At 41.5% G+C, this 21,735-nt stretch overlaps 1 protein-coding gene across 13 annotated transcripts in view; it reads right to left on the bottom strand.

The window, feature by feature from the left end:
- Window positions 1-21,735, bottom strand: part of CPAMD8 (C3 and PZP like alpha-2-macroglobulin domain containing 8) — a 126,798-nt gene that overhangs the window by 71,231 nt on the left and 33,832 nt on the right. For all 13 annotated transcript variants that reach the window (XR_010922168.1, XR_010922172.1, XR_010922175.1 and 10 more), the window contains exons 19-27: window positions 21,528-21,590; window positions 17,292-17,523; window positions 15,893-16,046; window positions 15,116-15,258; window positions 13,643-13,694; window positions 12,590-12,888; window positions 11,825-12,050; window positions 11,007-11,183; window positions 1,795-1,876 (exon numbers count right to left, since the gene is read on the bottom strand). Coding sequence is in view for 3 of the 13 variants with exons in the window: in XM_067561290.1 (XP_067417391.1) it covers window positions 1,795-1,876; window positions 11,007-11,183; window positions 11,825-12,050; window positions 12,590-12,888; window positions 13,643-13,694; window positions 15,116-15,258; window positions 15,893-16,046; window positions 17,292-17,523; window positions 21,528-21,590 (1,428 nt within the window). In the remaining 10 variants the exon portion in view is untranslated. The remainder of the gene's footprint in view (window positions 1-1,794; window positions 1,877-11,006; window positions 11,184-11,824; window positions 12,051-12,589; window positions 12,889-13,642; window positions 13,695-15,115; window positions 15,259-15,892; window positions 16,047-17,291; window positions 17,524-21,527; window positions 21,591-21,735) is intronic.

Raw genomic sequence — 21,735 nt, 5'->3', positions numbered from 1 at the left:
AATTACTTACTGATAATAAAACAAGTGGAAATTCAAACCCACTGCTAAAGTCTATCTCCATAGATCATTAGGATCTAAGCAGAGACAGCAGAAGTGCTTTCAGAATTCTAAACCTCTGACATGCAACAAGTGTGAACACCAGCCAGTTTTGGGAGATTGAATCACACATTTTACAAGCCTCTCAGGAATGGGAGGGTAGGAGGCAGGCTGCCTGACGGGATTTTTCGAGTGTTAAGTAATTGTATGTTACAATATTTTCTATCTAGGGACTAAGAGATGCCAGCTCTGAGATGAAAGTAGAGTTACGCATCATCGCAGAAGTTCTACTTCTCCTTCAGATGAGTTCATGGAGCAAGTCAATCTAAAGGGAAATAGAGAGGAACTGAAGAAATTCAGTGACAGCACAGGCAGATGAATGAAGTAGAAAACCCTTTAGGTTGAGGTGCTGCATTTAGGCAAGTAAATGCTAACACTGAAGTAATGCAGAGTCTTGGAATGGGTGGTGTTCTAGAGAGCACAAACACACCCCACATCTACTAACCTTAACACAACTAGCACCCTGAAAGGCTCTTCCGCTCAGTTTCCTTTGGAATACATCATAGAATCAAAGGACTGGAAGGAACCTCAAAGTCTTCTATTCCAGTCGCCTGCACTCAAGGCAGGACTAAGTATTATCTAGACCATCTCTGATAGGTGTTTGTCTAACCTGCTCTTCATCTCTAATGATGGAGATTCCAAAACTCCCTAGGCAATTTAGTCCAGTGCTTAACTATCCTGACAGTTAGGAAGTTTTTTGTAATGTTCACCCTACACCTGCCCCTTGCTGCAATTTAAGCCCTTTGCGTCTTGTCCTATCCTCAAAGATTAACTAGAACAATTTTTCTCCCTCATCCTTGTAACAACCTCTTATGTACTCAAACTGTATCATGTCCCCCCTCAGTCTTCTCTTCACCACCCTAAACAAATCCAGTTTTTTCAATCTTCCCTCATAAGTCATGCTTTCTAGACCTCTAATTATTTTTTGTTGCTCTTCTCTGGACTTTCTCCAATTTATCCACATCTTTCCTGAAATGTGGCACCCAGAACTGGACACAATACTCCACTTGAGGCCTGATCAGCGCAGCACAGAGTAGAGTAGAAGAATTACTTCTTGTGTCTTGCTTACAACACTCCCGCTAACGCCACCCAGAATGTTTGCTGTTTTTGAACAATTATACTGTTGACTCCTATTTAGCCTGTGATCCACTATGACCCCCAGATCCCTTTCCGCAGTACTCCTTCCTTAGCAGTCACTTCCCATTTTGTACGTATCCATCCATCCATCCTGTTCTGTTTCATCCAGGTGGAGCTGGGATCCACTGAGAGATGCGCTCCATTCCCTTCCTCCTGTCCTGGAGGGGATGCCCTACCATCTCCCCAACACAGACTTCATTTTAAGCCTAAGGGTGGGGCTCTGTTCTCAAGTAAGCAGGTGCTTATTGAGGTCGTGCACTGCCTATGCAGTTCTGTGGCATAGAATCTGACCCTAAACTACAGCTTTTGAACCTTAAAGGGACATGCATTAACTAACATCTTAACAGTCCCTGAGCCTCAAAGCCTACCTAATGTGTGATCACAAAACACTCAGCAGCACAGCATTAACAGACTTCTAGCCACTAAGTATTATTTTTACTGTCTATTATGTACGACACCCTGACACAAGCTGGAAAGTTATTGTTCTTTTCTTGCCAATTGTGTCCCTTTCCATATGGCAAACACTGAATTTTTAATTGTTTTAAATAGCGACTTACTTACCACATACTCCCTGAGGAGTCCCTCTCGCCAAAAGCACTGTATGAGCCATCTTGTCTCTTGTAGGTCAACTGACGTTGGTAACCTAGAAATCACAGAAGAATTGTGGGAGTCCAGCATCTTCATACAGAGAAAAGCAAGTGTTAAAACTGAATGAAGACTTAGACCATCCAAAACTGGTATGGGGGATTCTGCTGCCAAACACAATCTCTTATTTTGCTGTATACAATAGCCAACCGTGTGTGTGCAATAGATCTTAATCTCATTACAGACTAGTATTTGCAGTAGAACCTCAGAGTTATGAACATCAGTTACGAACTGACGAGTCAGCCACACACATCATTTAGAACTCAAAGTATGCAATCAGGCAGCAGCAGAGGAAAAAAAAAATCAAAACAACCAAATACAGTTCTGTTAAACATTAAAAATAAAGGGAAAGCAGCATTTTTCTTCTGCATAGTAACGTTTCAAAGCTGTACTAAGTCAATGTTCAATTGTAAGCTTTTGAAAGAAAACCACCATAACATTTTGTTCAGAGTTACGAACAACCTCCATTCCTGAGGTGTTTGTAACTCTGAGATTCTACTGTATAAGTCTCCATACAGCTCCTAAAGACAAGTGATCAAAACACAACTTCTCCTGCTGTTAGCTTCTTACGGAGCACTACACTTATCCAAGAACTGGTTAGGGTGTAGAGTTCCTGGGATGTTAATACTAAAGCTCAGTTCCTGCAACTTGGCCACTAGAAATGTTTAATTTATGATGTTACTTCATGAAAGTGCAACACTGAAAAAAAATTTAATGACTAGATCCCATAGGAATTGAGGGTGTTCTTTTAATTATTCTCATTTGTCAAGTATAAAGAAGTTGGCAAAGATCGAACTGTTTTGCTCTTTTCCTTGCCCAGCTGGAGACTCTTTGCACGTACATATAGGGGATGGCACTTGTCAGTCATATTTTCCTTTTAGTAGGACTTTCTCTCTTTTCCCTTTAGTTAAGAATTCCTCAGCAGAAGAGCCAGCTTGGGGAACAATAAGATTGACCACCTTGGTATGCAGTTTCTTGAGGCATGCATTGCCAAGTCATAGGGGTCTTTGAACCCTTCCTAGCTGATGGGGCTGTCTTACAGAAGGCTTATTTTAACCCAACTGTTATTGTGAAGTTAAACGCTGAAAATCAGAGAAGTAGCTGGGCCCCATTTTAGGATGTTTAGAGTGGTTACCTTAATGTACAAATGCGCCCTACCTGAATGTCCTTCAAACACCGAAGACAAAGATGGGAATAGCATTTTAGCTATAACGGATGGAATTTACCTTTCACCAAACCTACTTCCCTTGTAATCATGAACTGTCAGTGCTAATAAAATTGGGCTAAGTCTCTACAGTGTGGAAACCCCAATACACAGTAATTTTGGCAAGGATTTTAAATGTCCACAGGATCTAAATCCTTCAGAATAGTCATTTCTGATATGGAGATGTGTCAAACATGTGCAAGAGGCTACAGGACAGAGAGATATTTGGAGCATGGTTAATTCTCTGACCCATAAATAGACTTTTTATTCCATGCTGCATGACATTTTCATGAGAATGGATTAATTTTTCATTTCCAGGGACCAAGTTGCTTTGCTGACCTCTGTAGATACAGGCGGTAGTACTACCACCTGTCAGTGGCTGCCCACCTCCTTCTGCTTCTCCAGAGCGTCCAAAAGTTTTCCTTTTAGAGAGAGCAGAGCTGGGTGAGTTTGTAAAATGGGAAACAAATGAATTTCTAGAAATTAATTATGCTCCAGCAGTGAAAATCTTGGACTGGGGGTTCAGAGGATATATGGATAAAAGTAGGGGAATAAAATCCAACTGTACCCTCAGAAAAAGAATGGAACAGTAGCCGTAGGAGAAGAACCAAACTCGGTGAAAGAGAGACTTTGGGAGGAACCAAAAACAGAATCTGGGGTTATCACATTAATATTCAAATACATAAATCCAAGTTTATATTATTTCATTTACAGAGCACTACAGGGAAGAAGGGAACAGTGACGAAGATGAAAGAATGAGAGGAAAGTATAGAAGCTTCTGAGAAGAGGAGCTGAGGTACATTTACCCCAAGCTCCCCGTAGTGAGTGACTGAGTCTCTGAATGCCAAGACTTTGACTTGGGTTGGAGCATCTACTTTAACTTTGGAGTGCTCTATATTAGTAATGTGCAAAGAGAAAAAGAGTCTTCAAGCTCTGAAGGGTGTTTCTGAAATGGTATTGCTGTGGAATAAAATCAATGCATGCAGCTACACACCAAGAAAAGGGAAAGTGGTGGAGTTTCTGGGAGAATAAGATCAGCCCTTTACATTGCTTCACTCTTCTGAAAGGTTCCTAGCTCCTACAGCCTCCTTTCTAAGAGCATGTCTACATTACAAAATTATGTCAACCTAAGTTATGTCAGCATACAGCTGTTGCAGTAATTAAATTGCTTTTGCTTGTCCACACTACCTTCCTTGTGTTGGTGGTGCATGTTCTCACCAGGAGCACTTGTACCAACTGTACTGTCAATGTGGGGCATTGTGGGATGGCTTTTGAAAGCCAGTAACAGTTGATATAAGTGATGCAGGGTGTACACTGACATTGCATTGACCTAGCTATATCAACGTTGTTTCTATGCCTCTTTTGGAGGTGGAGTTAAGTCAGCAGAGTGGGGGCAGTTTTGTCAGCAGAAGCAAAATTTTAGTGTAGACATTCATGTAGTTAGGTTGAAGTAAACTGCCTTGCATCGACCTAACTCTGTAGTGTAGACCAGGCATACATTCACATCACATACATGTGCTGCATTTAAGCCCTGCTTAAACTGGCCTATTTGGACTAGATAGCACTCTGCTGAAAAAAGTCATTACCAGAACAAATGGGGTCACAGAGTTGGCAAGAAGGTTTACTAACACCTCGCCAGCTGCTGCTGGAGCCATTCTACTTACCAAGCTCTACTCTGAGCACAGACACAGACAAGAGACTGGTAAGCTGGTGGTAGGAATTGTCCTACAGTTCTGTGCATTCAGACAGCTAAGAGTCATTTTGGGTCAATATACACGTTCACTGACAATGGTATGAAAAGTCACCACCTTCAGAATTCTTCATAGAATCATAGGGGTGGAAGGGACCTTGAGAGGTCATCTAGTCCAGTCGCCTGCACCCATGGCAGGATTAAGTAATATCTAGACCATTCCTGACAGGTGTTTATCTAACCTGCTCTTAATCTCCAATGATGGAGATTCCACAACCTCCCATGGCAATTTATTCCAGTGATTAACCACCTGACAGTGAGGAAGCTTTTCCTAATGTCCAACCTAAACCTCCCTTGTTGCAGTTTAAGCCCATTGCGTCTTGTCCTGTCCTCAGAGGTTAACTTTCAGTAGTTCTGTAGCTTGCAGGAGGCAGGTGACGCCTTTTCACACCCAGAAACTACAGAGAAAGGTGTTCTTCTCAGGCCAGCAATAACTGCTGCATTTAATTTGATTTTTCAGTGAGATCTTCTCTATATAAGCCCCAGATACAATTTACTGCTGAAAAGTAGCTCTTCATAACCAGACTGTGTTCATGCTGGAAACAATCATTTCAGATACGTTTTGCTGGTAGTCACAGGTGAGCATCTGTATCTCACTTTTCTTACACCTTCCTTGGCTGTTACTCTTAAATTTATTTTTCTTTGCTCTCTTCACCAACCATTTCACATCTCGATTGTGCTTATGAATGCTTGTTCTTAGATTTTCTATGCATCCTCCTTTTTACCATCTGGAGAGGTGCAAAAAAGGACAAATTTCATCTTTCTAAAGTTCATCTGTTTTTCAAAAAACTCTGATGTGATAAGGTAGAAATGTTACCAAGGGTATGTCTACACTGCAAAGTGAAGTCGATTTTAAATTGACTTTCAGCCTTCGAATTTGAGAAGTTGGAGGAGCATGATCACACCACGCACATTGTGTTGGGGAATTGCATCCCCACTAGCTGTGCTTGGGTTGACAAGCAAAGCAGTGCACTGTGGGTAGCTATCCCACAGTGCAACTAGCCGCAGAGGCTTTTGGGAAGGTTGTTGTCCTCCCATGATGCACCCTACTCCCCCTCCCCTTCTTGCCCCAGTCCAAAACAAACAGACAATCTCCTTTTCACGCCATTTTTTCAAACCCTTCACTCTCTGCCATGCACACGCCATTGCCTGAGAGGAGTGGAGCCCACTCAGCTCTGCATTGTTATTGTGAGCATCACAAACACATCACGACTTATTCTGCAGTATTTTCAGGGGCAAGACAGGAGCCGCAGCGCTGAAAATTGCAATGTTACAGACGCCACCTTGCTACAAGCCACAGAATGAAACAATTCCCATTTGCTGCAGACTGTCACACACCATCTGCAGTTGGTGGAGCGCTGCGTCTAGTCCTGGGAAACAAGTGGAGATTGGTGGGATTGCATCATTATGAAGGTGTGGGATGATGAGCAGTGGCTGCAGAACTTTCGAATGCGAAAGTCCACTTTCTTTGAATTTTGTGGAGAGCTCTCCCCAGCCCTGAAATGCATGAATACTCACTTGAGACCAGCTCTGACAGTGGAGAAGAGAGTGGCCATCGCTCTGTGGAAGCTAGCACCGTCAGACTGCCACCAGTCAGTTGGGAATCAATTCGGAGTCGGTAAATCCATCGTGGGAACAGCTGTGATTCAAGTGTGCCAGGCCATTAATAGACTTCTACTAAGAAGGGTAGTGACCTTGGGAAACATGGAGGACATAGTGGAAGGCTTTTCCACAATGGGGTTCCCAAACTCTCTCTCTCTCTGTGTGTGTGTGTGTGTGTGTGTGTGTGTGTGTGTGTGTGTGTGTGTGTGTGTGTGTGTGTGTGTGTGTGTGTGTGTGTGTGTGTGTGTGTGTGTGTGTGTGTGTGTGTGTGTGTGTGTGTGTGTGTGTGTGTGTGTGTGTGTGTGTGTAGGGGTGATGGATGGCACGCACATCCCTATCTTAGCCCCAGACCACCTTGCCACAGAGTACATAAAACTAAAGGGATACTTCTCAATGGTGTTGCAGGCCCTTGTGGATCACAGGGGACGCTTCACCGACATCAATGTGGGGTGGTCTGGAAACGTGCATGATGCGCACATCTTTAGGAACTCTGGTCTGTTCAAAAAGATGAAGGCAGGCACTTTCTTCCCTGACCATAAAATAAATATTGGCGATGTTGAAATGCCAATAGTGATCTGGGTGATCCTGCCTACCCCTTGCACCCATGGCTAATGAAGCCCTACACCAGACACCTGGACAGTGAGAAGGAGTGTTTTAATAATAGGCTCAGCAAGTGCAGAATGGTGGTGTAATGTGCATTTGAACATTTAAAAGCACACTGGTGAAGTCTGCTCACTAGATTAGACCTCAGTGAAAAAAAACATCCCAATACTTATCTCTGCCTGCTGTGTGTTCCATCATGTCTGTGAGACAAAGGGGAAGAAGTTCCCATTAGGTTCTGGAGGCAGATAGGCTGGCCACAAATTTTGAGCAGCCAGATGCCACTGCACCACTAAGAGCCAATTGCGGAGCACTGCGCCTCAGGGAAGCATTTAAAAAACCGCTTTTGCAATGAGACAACAGTAATGCGTGTTGCTTATCTGTGCTGTGCTTTCACTTCGCATCCCCTACCAATCCCCCACCAAGCCAGTTTCCCCCCTCCACCCTCCTTTTATTCCCTTCTTATCAATAAACAAACAGTACAGAAATGTGAAGCAGTATGTTTTTCTTCCCCCCTCCCCTCCCCCTTATGAATTGGAAAGCAGTACTTTCTTTATTGGTGATCCTTCAGATAGGGGGGAAATGGAACAGAATGGAGTTTTCAGCATGCATTTTCTGGGGCCAGGGGAACAGAGCCCATTTTGGCTGTGCATACAGGAAAGAATCACACATCCCCACTCCTTAAAGAGGCCATCGCCTCTTCCTGCTTGCCTCAACCGGCAAGGCGTGCAGCACGTACTGCACCTTGCTCAACCTCCTCCTAGACTGCTTTGGGGTGGGGGCTAGGAAAGACTGCGGTAGCTCAGAGTTTTGCAGAAGCTGCAGAGGAAGTCTCTCTTGCCACTGAGCTTCCTGAAGCTCAACCAGACGCCTCAACATGTCTGACTGATCCCGCATTATACACAGCATCTCTTCTTGTGTTGAATGCTCATACTCCAGTGCTGCCTTCCTGTTGTCCATGTCCATGTCCAGTTTGTCAGATAATGAAATCCTCCAGGCTCTTAGTTCTGTCAGCAGCTGCAGAGCCGTTCATTAGCTCATTAAACATGTCATCCCATTTTTTTCCCCCCGCTTTCTTATCCGTGACAGGCACTCTGCAGAAGTATGAGATGGTGGTGTGTTGAAGGCCACATTGTCCACTGTGAGGGAAGCAAAGCACAAGATACTCACTGTTAACTCATCCAATGGATGAAAAGCAATGTTACAATGTAAAAATAAGTCCCCCACCTTTCTAAGGGAAGGCTATGACCACATTCCATTGACTGAGTATTGCAGGCAGAAGAAAGGGTGAGAGGTGGGTAGGGGTTAACCAAAAAACCATCCCCAGGTACGCAATTACACTTTAAAAAGCTTTCTTGGTTGCCTACTGTAAATGTGCACCATCTTCCCTAGGTAACCATGATATCAGCCTGCTGAGGGTCACAGAGGCAGAAAAGGAGGATTTGCTGCAAGCATCTAGCTACAGGCCCTGCCCTTATGCTGCTATGCTGTGTTCTGCGATGATGCTTGCACAATTAATAACAGAGTGGTGGGGGAAAGCGTCCTATCGTGGTTGAAGAAATAAGGCTGCCCTCCCAAGAAACCTTCTCCAAAGGATTGCAGAGTACTTGCTTGAAAGCTTCCTGGAGATATGCATAGAGGATTCTCAGAGCATCCCTGTGCACATAAATAATCTTTTCCAGGGTGAACCCAGTGCTTAAGCACACCAAGTACGAGGAAGCACAGCCCCACCGCCACACACACTTTTTCCCCGCTGGTACAAGATTCTGGATAGGGGATATAACAAAGACATGCAATATGCACTACATACTAACCAGATGTGCCTTCCCCAGCACCCTGGTCGGTCACGGTTTCCTACGTCTGGGTGGGCTGCTCCTGTGTTGCAAACGGCTCCTGGCTTTCAGGGAGAAGGGATACCACACTTGCTTGCCCTGTTCTCCTCATCATCATCCTCATCCATGGACTTATCCTCATTCATCCTGAACTTGGATTCCCCAGAGATATCAAAGCTGCATGGTGGCATAGTGGTGGAGTCTCCTCCGAGAATCACATAGAGCTCTTCATAAAAGCGGCATGTTTTGGGCAAGGAGCCAGAATGGCTGTTAGCTTCCCTAGATTTCTGAAAAGCCTGCCTCAGCTCTTTGATCTTAATGCAGCACTGCTGCATGTCCCTGTTGAGCCCCTCCTCCAACATGCTCCGAGATATCTTCTCGTAGATAGCCAAATTTCTTTTGCTGGCTCGGAGCTGAGCCAGAACAGACTCTTCACCCCACAGACTAATGAGATCCAAGACCTCAGGTTGGCTCCAGGGAGGAGTGCGTTTGGGGCATGCAGTCGCCATGATCAGTTGTGCTGGCAAGCTCTCGCCATGCTGACCAAACAGGGAATGAGAATTCAAAATTTCCCGGGGCTTGCAGGGAGGAGCTATTTCCTGTTTACATGGCCACAGTGCAGCTGAATGCGAATGTGCACAGCGGTCAGAACAGAGCATTACAGGATACCTCCTGGAGGCCAATGATGTCAGTTTACATTGTGCTCTGCCTACACTGACGCTCATTCAACCCACTGAATTTGACTTCAGTGCCACGCCACTTGCGGAGGTGGTTTTATTAAGCCGAATTTTACTGCAATTTACGTCAGCGGAACTGACATGCCAGTGGAGACGCATACTTTAGGGGTCGACGTCAGCGATGTTACATCGACCTCCATTGTCAGTGTATACCAGGCCTAAGAAGCCCAGCCAAGCACCGAGGATTATGGAAAGGAGCTGGGAACTGCAGGTGATAACAGGTTCTATGATTTTGCCCTATGATGGATGGATTTAAGTGGCAAAATAAAGTTTTCTTGCTCAGTAAGATGCAAAGGCCTTCTAAAGCAGGACAAGGGCTTTCTCCATCAGAACCTGCTACTTGGCAAGGGTCCCAGAGAGCACAAGAAGGTTTAAAGCTTTGTACGATTTCCTCTGTGGAGGTAAATTAACATGCAGAGTTTGAAGCCCAAGCACTTGAAAGGTTGTAAATTAAAACTGTACCATATTACAAATAAGAAACTGAGCTCGGCTATTAGAAAATGCTCTAACTCTGAGGGCAAGCAAACTACGAAGTGAAATAATTCTGGCCCAATCCCTAAAGGCAAATGGGCTCTTGCTGATGGATACAGGGAATGATTACATTTTCTGAGGAGTCCCAGTTAAACCTATCACCTATGATTCCATGACACGGCTATTGTCTGAGTCATGCACAAGGCAGCCCATGCCTATCCCCTTGTGGGTCATTCTTGTTTTTAATAATTTTCTCATAATTCTTCCCTGTTCCTGGGATCCTTGCTTTATGTAGCTATAAACCATTCTGTACAAACCACCTTTCCCATTTGAATGCAGACAGAACACTTGAAAAAGCAGATTGATTTAGGCTACACACACACACAAATGACATGTCACAGAACAGGGTGGAGACAGACCCTCTCCATATGGCTCTGGGATGACTTTTCCTGGGATACTAATTTGGTTCTGGCCACATTGTTACTAAGAAGATATTGACAAATTGGAGGGAGTTCAGAGAACAACGACAGAAATGGTTGAAGGGCTGCAAGGACTGATTTAGAAAGAAAGATTAAAAAAAAAACCTAAATACATGCAGCTTGCCTAAACAATGACTAATGGAAACACAATAACCTTCCACAAGTATCTGAAGGCTGTAATCGTTAGGAGAGAAATAAAATGTTTAGGAGAGTAAAAGGATGTATAACTAGGAGTATTTAAGAAGGGAAAATATAGGCTGTGTACCAAGAAAAACTTCCTGATACTGATACCTATAGGCTATATGAGTATATAATCTCCCCAGGGAAATTGTGAGCCCCATCACTTGGGATATTTCAGGCTAGACAGCACAATGCTAAACTAGTAATATGCTTTGTTGGGCTAGACTACTTATACGTCTTTTCTGTCTCTACAGTCTGATTCTGAGGAAGTACCTTGCACCAGGTAATCTGTGGCTTCACTCTCCACCTCAGGGCTGAGTTGTTTGGTTTTCTGCAGATATTTTAGGACAAAGACATTGGGAGCAAAATGAATCATGTTCTGTTCCCCACATCCAAATGGTAATCGTAAAAGATTGTCCAAGTTGTTCAGCGTAGGGCCCATTACATCTCCTGATTAAAACAATAAGACACACATTCAATACTGCTGCACTATATTAACCCCCCCTCTCTGTCTGTTGTCTCATTGTTTAATTTTATTTTGTACATGTAGAAGACTAAGGAAGAAGGAACCTGAATGGCTGATGAAGGTTCCATTCACAACTACAATGGCACAAACCTAATTAACCACAGTGGTTTCCATCAGACCCACACTTACAGGAACATTAAACCTTAATATAGAATTGGAACCCCCTAAGATCCTCAGTCTTAGCCATGCAGGATTTCCCTTGGAGTACAGAGGAGATTTCACTTTCCAGGGCTCATTAACTCCTTGGCCAACCAGCCACGACTGCCAACAAGCAAGCCAGTTAGTGCATTTGTGGTTGGGATGATTTTCACATACATTTCCACTGGGAACTGTCATCTCTTTTCAGAGAGACTACTGAAGACCCATCAGATCATATCAACTTTCAGTCACTGTCAACCTGGAGAGGGTTCAAACCAGCAACTGAACGGCAAACCATTCCATAACCCAGAAAGCAATATTCTTTTCATTATAATGGCTATGTTTCTTCTACCTGGCTCATATTCATTTTTAAATATTAGTCTGTAGAATCTATCTTTATTCACTCCCAGTCTCTTTTAATCAGTACCTATTATTGAGGCAGTAGCTCTTTCTGATCCTGGGATCATATTGTGGGGAACTCCAAGAGTAAATGCTTCATTGTGATTTTCATCAGTCTCTTCTTTTCTCCAGATTTTAAACTCTCCCATTGATCCCCAGCCTGTGGAGAAGCCAATGTACTTCACTTCAGGCTGTTTGGGGATAGCCCATTCCACAATAACGGATTCATTTAGCATCTGAGTACCATGGCCAACCTGAAAGGAACAAGCAAACCATCCAATTCGAGGAGTCAAATCTTCCTCTCTCTTTAAATCTGGAAATCTATTGTGTGTGCCATTGGAACCAGTGGCTTAAACCTGCAGCTGCATCATGCACACATCTGAGAACATTACATAAACTAGCCAAACTCCACTGGATTGAATTGGAAATTAAGGAGATATCATTAAGCTATTTCCCACTGGCCTCCCATCAGTACTGACCAGCCGGACCTGTGCTTCCCAATCCAGATGACAGTCAGGAGCAAATACTTTTAATACACTTAATAACAATTTTTAAAGCTGAGGTGCTCAGCTCACCCAACTGAGGTGTCACTGCATGACAAAGAAAACATTTTGAAATAGGATCAAGTGCTCTAATAAAAACAGGCCAATAAATATTTAATATAGAAAAGGAACAGAAATGAGGTTCTTTCTTTCTTTCTTTCTATAACATGGCTAATGGAAACATGCCCTATATACAATCTTGTTAAAGAAGGAACAACATAAAGCTGTTGTTACACAGCCAAATTCACTACCTGAATAATTCCATTTTTCCAGCTGATCCAGAAGCTCCGGAATTCATCCCAAGAGAGGATGCCAGCTGTGTCTATGCTGACAACTGGCTCACCCATTTTACTAGTGGAAATCCACGTTTTAGCATTTTGATTCCCACCAATGACAATCTCAGTCATCTCTGCCATGTCATGCGGGCTAGAGGACAAGGCAAAATGGGCATCATTGTGTGCTTTCACTGCAGTGTTGAAATGAGTCATCCAGGCAGGCTTCTGCATGTACTGGTATTCGTATTTGTTAGGTGTAGAAATGTGAATTTTCTCTAGTAAAAAAAAAATGGAATATTGTCAGAATTAGATCTTGATTTTAACTTAAAATTGTCATAAAACTGTTACTAAAACTCTCATAGCGCAAAGTTTGAAGTTCAGCTGTGGGCTGCATAATCTCTTTATCAGTACACATTTGTCACTCCAGTGCCTCACAAATCAAACTAGCAAAGTAGATAGAGGTGTCTCTTCCTAGCTTCCACTTTCTTGCATTCCTTCCAATATAGAATTAGGACTCTTTAATTCAAACAGCCCAGGTGTATTTCTTGCAAAGTCAATATATGATTTCTCAATTCCCAGTTTAAATGGTCAAGAAGTTTCCCTGCTTAGCAGAAGCCAAATCATAATTAGTTACCGTAGACAAATCAAGTTATCTGATTCAGGCAGAAGGGACACACTGACTTTCGATCTGAATTTTAAAAATCAACTAAAAATATACTACAACCTAATTTAGCCACAATTATGGTCCACAGTGCAAAACACTCAACCGGTTTTATAAAGAAAGGGAAGTTCACTTTTTATTTGCAGATAGCATTTGGTCAATTAATACTGTCCATAGTTAGCCAGCCAAGTATGAAAAATCCCAGTAAACCCAACAGCCATGGATGGGATATACATTTTACTGATTTTCCTACTGAACAGATAGAAACAAAGTAAGTTGTTTTGGGGGTAAAGCAACATGTTTCTATTTAAAACTTAAATTGGGAAAAAAACAAATCTTGTTGTATTGCATTCAGACTACAAACTTACCATTAGGACAGAAGAACACGCTGTAGGTATATTCTCTGGATAATCCCTCTGGCTACACAAAGGAAGAAATTCATTAGGAAAATAAACACTTGGATTAACAACCACCATCATTTAGTTCTACTTATAAATACACAAAATAAAGTTCTGGTGCCATATGGCATTACAGGCCCATTATAGAACATGACATTTCACTGGCATTGTTACCAGGAAAACATACCGTGGCTAGTCATTGCCTTCAAATGTACCTAAATATGGATATAAGCACTTAACTTAAGACATTCAAGCTTCAGAGTTTTATACTTAGTGGCTGGGCTGCTAACAAACAAAATATGTTTTCAATCATTAGAGTCATCTACCATATTGAAATATAGTGAGTGTTTTGTTTGTTGTTAAAAAGGTATTATGGGTGACTCTGGGAATCTCAGCCTAATGTGCTTTACTTCAGGTCCATGTAAGGTAGCTGAACAGTAATTAGAGAGTTATAAGATACCTAGATAATATGATATAAGAGGGGCAAACCAGCACAACTTCTGTAAAGGAAAATCATACCTCATCCAGGGTGTTATAAATATTTGATGACTCAGCAGAACAACAGATAAAGAAAAATCAGTAGATATAGATTTCTTTTGATGAATTCCCCACAAGAGGCTATTAAGGAAACTAGGTAAATCAGGGAGTGAGAGGCAAAGTTCTATTATAAATTACAAAATACTTAAAGAGGTAGAAAATAAAGAAATATAAGGTATTTCCAATGTGGAATGAGATTATCGGGGTATGCCTCCCAGATCCATAGTAAGACTAGTGTTATTTTACATATTCATTAATGATCTGGAAATCAGGTGAACAACTAGGTGGCAAATCTTTGCAGATAGCACACAATTACTTAAATTAGTCAAGATTAAAGAGGATTGCGAGAAACTACAAAGAGGCTTTACAACACTATGATACAGGTTAGCAGAGTGATAGCTTAAATTCAGTGTAGACTGGAGAGAATAGATAGCCTTGTAGTTAAGGCACTGGACTGGAATTCAGCAGGTCTGGGCTCAAGTCCCAACTCTGCCACAGACTCCCTGTGTGATCTTGAGCAAATCACTTAATCTCTTCTAAAATATGGATAATAATCCTTCCTTTGTCTGTTGTACAATGTTTGAGGCAGGGTCTCTCTTACAACTGAGATTGAGACTCCATTGTGCTGGGTGTGAAGTCTCAGCACTGCAGTAATATAACAATAATAGTAGAAAAATGCAAGGCAATCCACATTAGAAGGAACGATTTGATCAATTTATACAGGCAAATGGGTTTTAAATTAATCTCATCTGTCATTGTGTAGCTCAGACACCTGGCTTTGCTAAATCGCCTTACCCTGAAGTTCCTTATGATCCTCTTTAGTTTTGACTAAACTAAAAGTTTCACTCAACTGTCCAGTGACTCCTAGCATTTTTCCTGAATTGTTATGGAATCATGTCCTCTTACCTCAATAGTAACACTACTACGGACATAGTCTATCCCAACTGGAGTCCTTTTGTCCAAGTAATTGTCTTCTGAGTGCTTGCCATTCTTCAGGATCTGCATCCCATCCTGACAGCAGTTTGTTACTCCATAAGCAAATGCTTTTGCTAAGTAAAAGAAAGAAAAGAGGAAGCAGAGATTTAAATGTAATAGGATCTTCAACAGCTCAAAGCACTATTCACTTCAGGATTGCTCTAAACTAAGTAGTGGTCAGATCAAGTGTTCTGTAAATAAAAGTCATTATTATTTATGGAGTCATATTATTCTCAGTCTTCATAAGTATTTGGACAACCACTAGGTATGGGGGAAGTCTCTGCTGATCCTAAACATTTCATGGATTTTCACATCAATGATTATTTGCCTGAATGGGTATACAGGATTGTGGATTATTCATTAGTTTTCTAATTTAAATTTTCAATCATCCAAACCAGGTGCAGTAACAACTCCACACAACAGGTGACCACACATCACAAATAACAAATGGTGAAGTCAAAGAGAATAGCCTGAAATTTGTTCATACAAACTCCTCTGTGAATCCTTATGTAGAATCCATTTGTAGAAAATTGGGATCAGTTCACAAATAGGAAAAAAGGGCTAAATTTGCAGTAAGTAATATTCACAGTGAATGATTCAGCCAACTCTGAATCTGACCGGATCTTCTCAAGTGAGGAGGAGAAGGGGAATGCTTTGCAAAATTCCCTTGGGCATACCAGCACTGAAGGGTTTATAACTCTATAGTACCTGTGATGTTACTCAGTCCAAGCTCACTGAAGGATAAGACTATGGAGGTGGGTTTGGCCTTTCCAGGGGCCACACACTTCTTTCTTGTCAGATGGTGTTTCCCAGGATGTCCAACAAACTTTATGCCTTTTGGAACCGAAATCTTCACATAAACCTGTGAAAACAATTATTTAATTGCATGTTATGAAAATATGATCAGTAATGACGACAGACTGACAAAAAACCCAAAGATCACTAAGTGCTCAACACACACGTAACATAAATAGAATAATAGAATATTAGGGCTGGAAGGAGGTCATCTAGTCCAACCCCTGCTCAAAGCAGGACCAACCCCAACTAAATCATCCCAGCCAGGGCTTTGTCAAGGCAGCCTTAAAAACCTCTAAGGATGGAGATTCCACCACTTCCCTAGCTAACCCATTCCATTGCTTCACCAACCTCCCAGTGAAAAAGTTTTTTCTAATATCCAACTTAGACCTCCCCCACACTGCAAGTTGAGACCATTGCTCCTTGTTTGGTCATCTGCCACCACTGAGAACAGCCTGGCTCTATCCTCCTAGAACCCCCCTTCAGGTAGTTAAAGGCCATTATTAAATCCCCCCCTCACTCTTCTCTTCTGCAGACTAAACAAGCCTAGTTTCCTCAGCCTCTTCTCATAAGTCATGTGCTCCAGCTCCCTAATCATTTTTGTTGCCCTCCGCTGAACTCTCTTCAATTTGTCCACATCCTTCCAGTAATGGGGGTGCCCAAAACTGGACACAATACTAATGTCATTCATTAATTAAATGCATTTCTTAGAGGAGATTTAAAGGACAGATTTAGTTTCAGTGCAGTAACTCTATAAAATGTAAAGGGATGAATGAACATATACAACTAAAGTCAACATACATTTCTAAATCTAACCATCTATATCTGGCTATATCTGGCTTGATTGTAGAAGAGCATTGAAGCCAGAAACAGCATGCATTTGAAAAAGAGCTATATTTAGGACAGATTGCTTCTCAGATGTCCATCCTTTGCAGGCATCTCATCTTTGGTAAATTACATAAAGCAATTTTCTACCTAAGAATCAAGCTCTTCCCCAGGCTTAAACAGGAATTTTCTGATAGTTTCCCAAAGAATTTTTTACTATTTGGGTTTTAAAGTGTTGCAAGGACCATTCAGGATGCTGCATTTGTCAAAAGTAAATAAATAAAGCAGCTATGTTCACTAATAGTACAAACTAATACATTCTTCTCTCAGTATTTATATTGCACTGACCCTCATGGCATCCAAATGCCTTATCTACCATGAATCTGCAATCACGACACCTAGGACACGATCCCTGATGATGGAACCAAATTCGGTGTTTTGGCAATGAGTTGAAAGAAAGAAAGAAAGAAAGAAAGAAAGCTGTTACCTCTATGCAGATAGCCAGATAATTGTAGACAGTCAGTGGGATTTTGGTTTGCTCCCCACGGATGACATGATAAGGCAGGGTGAAATCAATGAAGAAGGGTTTGAATGTCTTCAGTTCTGTTTGTTTAGCTAGTCCCAGCCCTTTCTTCTCAGACAGACCCACAGCCTCTGTTATCCATGTGGTTATTGAGTCAGGCACTTCCACATGCAGCTGTGCTTCTCCTGATATGTCACTGCCAAAAATAATAAAGGAATAACTTGGGCTGTCCAGCTCAATGAGATATATTTGAACATGGTTGAAGTTCACAGAGCTAAGCACTTTGGAGAATTCCCTCCAGATCTAAGCTCATAGTATAGTATAATATATGACAGGAGTGTCAGGGGTTTGAACTATGATTTGCACACCAGGGGAACAAAGGCTGCATATCTGGATTCTCTTCTTGCTAGAGGTCAGCTGTTTTGTGAACCTCTGCTGTAACCAAGAGCTGCATGTGCAGGGAGCAGGTGAGCAGTTACAAGCTAGTATGGAATACAGTTGGTAACACAGCATCTAACTTCTAAATCCTTCCTGGATTAAAAGCTTTACAGGTATTTGCTCTCTGGCAATAGAATCACTTTCCTTAAAGGCAAAGGTCTGTATTAAGTAAGAAAGAGGAGTAAACTGGTTTATCCAACAACTAGTGAAATGAAAGTAGTTTTTGTTGGAACCTGTTATACCTATTATGTACACTGACACATTGGAAACTGGGTCTGAGCGTATCACAGTGTGTCTGTCCAAATATTCTGCTATGTAACATTCTTCAGACTTTGTAAAAATTAGGATTTAACACCATCCTGCAGCATTCACTAACCTCCCTCCCACGAAGGAGCTTTGCCATGACAAAGGGCAGACAGTTTCCTCTAAAGCAAGAACAAAAGCTATTTCATGGCTCAGTTAGCAGGATGACTGGTGCCATTACAAGTACACACTGAAGAAGGCTCTCTCTGGAGTTCTTAATTTCCTTCCCAGAGCCTGATGCACATGCTGCTAATTCTAGCACCTTCTGAGAAGAACTTACATCTCAGCTGGCATGTTACTAGGAGAAAGAGTGAGAGACTTTGGAATAAGCACAGCTGATCTCCTCAGCATATCATGCTGCCTTCCCACATCATGATACTTGCTGATTCACTGGGGATATCCCAGAAGAGACTTAAGTACAAAGAGATAAACACTCTCCTATTCTGCATGGGCTATCCAAGTTTTGAAATTGATGAAGCATGTATTTTAACATACTCCTTATAAACAGTTTGTAAGTCATTTGTTATGATGTTATGTTAACACCACAGTTAGGAAATTAGGCAGAGTATTATGCATTGGTTTGTATGACTCCTAGTATTAATAGCTAAACTGGACTTTGCATTAACTTGGGTATTTAAAATTACCTTTATTTCAAAAGAAAGAAACATTACATTTTGGAAAAGAACAAGCAATTAATGGTAAATGCTTGGAACTGGATTAGCTTATGAGTATTATACAAGTGACCAAGGCAACAAGCATATTTCAGGTTACTTTTCTATTTGCTACAGCCATGCAATTGCCATTGAAGAAAGAGAGAGAAAAAACAAAGGGCCAATAAAAACCATAAATCAGGAGATTTCTCCGAGTTCTGAAGCAGACACGTAAATCTGTTGCATTGACCATGCAGGTCTTAAAAAGCAGCCAAATCCAAAAAGATATTGTAAAATGGATTGAATGATTATCTATTGATAGAAGCAGCTATCTGATTGGATAGGAGTGTGGAGGTTTTGTTCTTTAATATAGTATGTATTTGTGTAAATTACTGTTTCTATCCGTTAGTTATCAGAAATATTTAACTGTTAACCTACCTGACAGTGCCCCTTGGCTTGTTAACTGAGTTAAATACTATGATCATATTTGCCACATTTCATACTAGAATTAGATACCCAAAGAAATAAGAATAACGCTGAACTGAACAGTCAATGAAAAATTGCAGATGGGTGAAGTGAAGGAAGCTAAACCTGCTGCTCAGATCCCCTTCACATTTTGCAGACACGGAGCCTCTATAGAAATCCCAACAGGAAAACATTAACACAAAACAAATGGTTCAAGAAAACCTAGACCCCAGTGTGTCCTTGTGTACTATAGTCAGCCAGTCTCTAGTGCCCCGTCCTGCGAAGACAGTCCTCCAGATCAAGTTACAGAGAATAGCACAGGGACCTTCCTATTATTCAGAGCTTGGGAAATTCACTTGGCTCATCAACTCCATATTATTTTAACTTCTTTCAAGCACATTAGTTTCTTAACATCTAATAAAAACCATAATAAGAGCTGGAAAGTTGGTACCTGCAAGACAAACCACAGCCCCGGAGAATCAGCGATGTGTGTCCCAGCTTCAGACCTGGCAGCATTCCAGTCTCTTTAACCAGACAATTTGTTGCAGCTGATGTTCTTTCCACTGGGATTTCAGCTCATAACCAGTATTAACATATTATTTTCACACATGAGGGCACTTATTCTTCTGGGCGGGGGGCCAAGGTATACACACATTTCCAGCTATTAGACACTTCAACTAGGCTCTATGAATTTTTAGAATTGGTTTGGGAAGTTGTCATTAGACCCTGTTTCCTTTTTAAGGAGTGTATATTTTAATTATAAATGAAAGAAGAAAAAATTCTTCATATTCAAGGGAGTGGAAATCAAACAATGTTCAACTTGGTTATAGTGAAATGAGATGGAGAAAATGCAATTTTCAATTTTTTATTCTGCAATCTCCTTTATAATTAACTGGGCTTCGGCAGGCTGTGGCAAACAGGAACTTCTGGAATTCTTTGTGTATTTTTTACAAAGCATATTTCATGCTCAATTGAACAGATTTGAATACACTTGTTGCAAATTCCTGTCAAATTTAATGTATAACCATGTACTGGGAATGAAGTTTACTTGCAAACTTGGAGAAGCCCTTGAAAATCTGCCTGACATTCCTTATCCCAAGCTGTGCTGCCTTGGGAGGGATTACTCATCTATGTATTAATTTTGTGGCACTGATTCTGCCAGGAACAGGCTGTAATTTACTGAGCAATGAGTTTGGATTGTTTTGGGGATAGCCCTGCACAAAATGGAAAGTGAAAGGAGGGGCTTTTTGCAGTGCTGGGTTGACACACCAAATCAGTATAGAATACTCACTAGCACATAGCAATATTGTAGCAAGGGCTTTAGAGACATAGCTGTCCAATCTGTACCTTAACACATCACACACAAAAGGTAACAAAAATAAAACTCACATCAATCTTGTCACAGTAATCCACGGGAGCCTTGAAAAATGACCTTTTGTGACCCTGCACATCCTGGTGGATGGGCAGAGGCATTTTCTTGAATTAGGCTTCATAGACATTACTCATTTCCTCTTTAGAGATGCTCAGTGGTGCCTACACATTTTCAAGATATCTCACACTACTCAGGCATCCTAATAGGATGGACCACACATCCTGGTAGAGAGCTTGTCTCATGGAAACCTCTCATCCCTTTAGCGATAATGCAGACTCTCTCTCCTCCCATTCACATTTGCATAACATTCCTGTGGCGATTGCAGTAATTGCTCATATGAGGAATTAATAATAGGGGAGTATTTAATGTGTTTTTAGCTTTATTTTAACGCAGATTAACAAATGGAAACTAAGACCTACTACCAAAGTGTTCTGCTGACCACCAGTGGCTCACAGCTAACATTTTGACAAGCGCAGCACTACTTTATTATGAACATGCATGATCCACAGAAGTGTTATTATCCAACAAAGAATTTCATCTATTTAACTACTAGATTTCACTAGACTAGACATTAAATCACAGGTGTATCTGGAAATCAGTCTTGCCCTCTAGCACTGAGTGAGCAAAAGCTAGAAGCTAGTCTATATGGCAGCCCTTAGTTGCTGTTTCTGTGCCCTTCCTGCAGTTGGAATCCTCCGTTTGTGAAATCATAGTGAATTGCTATGGGGAAGACAATGCTGTCACTGACAGTTATGACCTCAGGTATGGAAATAAGCTTCAAGACTAACAAAGAATAAATTCTGGGGAAAGTAAGTTAAAAGTCAGAGGATGTGGTGCAGCACTTAGTTGGTTTTAAAGGGTTATGTGAGGCAGAGACTGTCATGTAGGGACAATATTCTTCAGGTGAACTAAAATATTCACAGGATTCTGCACAAACCACTGGATACCAGCAGAAAAGTTCCCCATAGATACCTGACATTGAGGCAGTGCCAAATCCAAGTTTCAGGGAAGAACGTTCTTTTTTTCTTCTCTGCTCTAAGACAAGAAATAAATCCTCAGCAATAAACTATTTTAATGAGACAAAGGGTTACCAACATGAGGCTAAATAAATTAATGTTATCACTTGAATACAGCTCATAACTTGATTTAGGGGCATGATAATCATTACAATTAGACAAAA

This window comes from Emydura macquarii, unplaced genomic scaffold, assembly GCF_026122565.2.
Source record: "Emydura macquarii macquarii isolate MOO-44397 ecotype Brisbane River unplaced genomic scaffold, CSIRO-AGI_Emac_v2 contig_306, whole genome shotgun sequence".
Lineage (NCBI taxonomy): Eukaryota > Metazoa > Chordata > Testudines > Chelidae > Emydura > Emydura macquarii.
Note: the sequence above shows the minus strand (reverse complement) of the source record. Positions and strands in the feature narration are given on the sequence as shown.